Genomic DNA, 1436 nt, shown 5'->3' with positions numbered 1-1436 from the left:
GCAAGGGCTGGGAACCGGGGGAGAGGGGGGCGCGGGGGGTGCGCACCTGCTGGGAGACATGTGCCTGCACTCCTGGAAGCGGCCGTCCAGCTGCGCCAGCATCTCCTGGCACTCCGTGTAGGAGAAGGGGTAGCAGAAGGCAAAGTAGGTGGTGGCACCGCGGTGCTCCAGGAAGCGGTGCACGAAGGACAGCACAAACTGCGTCTCCACCATCTGGGACAGACACAAAGCAGAGGCTGAGCGGAGGCACGGCCCCAGGAGCAGCCGGCCGAGGCCATGCAGAGCCACCTCCCGAGCACGGGCCAGGCAGCCACGGCCACCGCAGGCCACCGGCGGTTCTCCTCCGGTGCTGCCACGCCGGTTCCCCCCATGCATCAGGCGGCGCCTGCAGCCGCTCGGCCCTTCTCTAACCGCACGGGAATCAAAGCTGCGCTCCCAGCAGATCCCAGCCCGCTTCGCTCAGATCCCCGAAACGCCAGGCCGTTTCCTACAAAGGCCCCGGTTCCCTGCTCGCCCCGCTGCGCAGCACTCGCATCCCCGGAGGGATGCCAAAGCCTCGCCGTATGCCTGGCGCTGGGGCAGAGCTCTCGGGGAAAGCCAGAGGGTTCCTTCTGGTCCTTGTGCCCACCCGCCAGCACTCAGAGGCTGAACAATAACTACTCTTATTTCGGCACGCTCTGCAAAGTTAACGAGCGCCGCAAAGCTCAGCTGTACGTCGTGTCTCTGCCTGGCGCTGGCACGGGCCAAATCCAGCGTCGTCTTGTCCTGAGCCAGGGGACGGGAGGCTCTCTCTGGCCCCTGTTCCACGGGGCATGCTGGGGGTGTCGCTGCCTCCCCACAGCAGCATGCACGGGGCAAGGGCAACCCAGAGCACCCGCAAGTGACTCTCCCCCAGGCAGCTCCTACCAGACCGAAGACAGAAAACGCCAGGACCGGCAAACTCCTGTTTGAGGGCCCAGGCAGCTTAACGGGGCTGCGAGAGTCAGCCTGCTGCCGCGGCCATTCCCCCTGGCTTCGGTTCCCGGGGCTCTCACCCCACTGCCCTGTGGCCCGCGCCGCTCCCCTCGCGGGGGCATCGGCGCTCTGACGTCGCACGGCTCGCCGTGAAGAGCTGTTTGCTGGCCACTTTGACGACCGAGGGATGGGAAGGGAAGCCCCGGGCGTGCTTCGAGAGCAGTTCCACAGTTCCCCCGTCACACGACAGGGAAGTCGCCCAAGCGAGAGCCTGCGCCCCAGCCCGAGCTGGCCAGCAGACGAGCGAGCTGCGGGGTCCTCCTCTCCCGAGCGCTTGGCCCTGGGAAGGGGGTTTGTCGCTAAGCTTTGTCACCCCCCCACCCTCTCCCTCGGGACCACCAAAGCACCAACCAGCCGCTCACCCGCCCCACCCCACCCTGCCGCGGAAGGCTGGAGATCACCCTGGCGCGGGGAGCAAGGGG

The 1436-nt window shown here is 67.3% G+C and overlaps 1 protein-coding gene across 1 annotated transcript in view; it reads right to left on the bottom strand.

The window, feature by feature from the left end:
• Positions 1–1076, bottom strand: part of AGBL5 (ATP/GTP binding protein like 5) — a 35876-nt gene extending 34800 nt beyond the window's left edge. Inside the window, exons 1-2 of the mRNA XM_009280671.1 lie at positions 1035–1076; positions 47–213 (exon numbers count right to left, since the gene is read on the bottom strand). Of these exons, the coding sequence (XP_009278946.1) occupies positions 47–213; positions 1035–1076 (209 nt within the window). The remainder of the gene's footprint in view (positions 1–46; positions 214–1034) is intronic.
• Between the last annotated feature and the right edge of the window lie 360 nt (positions 1077–1436).

Source organism: Aptenodytes forsteri, unplaced genomic scaffold (genome assembly GCF_000699145.1).
Source record: "Aptenodytes forsteri isolate BGI_AS27 unplaced genomic scaffold, ASM69914v1 Scaffold820, whole genome shotgun sequence".
Taxonomy (NCBI): Eukaryota; Metazoa; Chordata; class Aves; order Sphenisciformes; family Spheniscidae; genus Aptenodytes; species Aptenodytes forsteri.
This window is presented reverse-complemented; position numbering and strand designations above follow the sequence as displayed.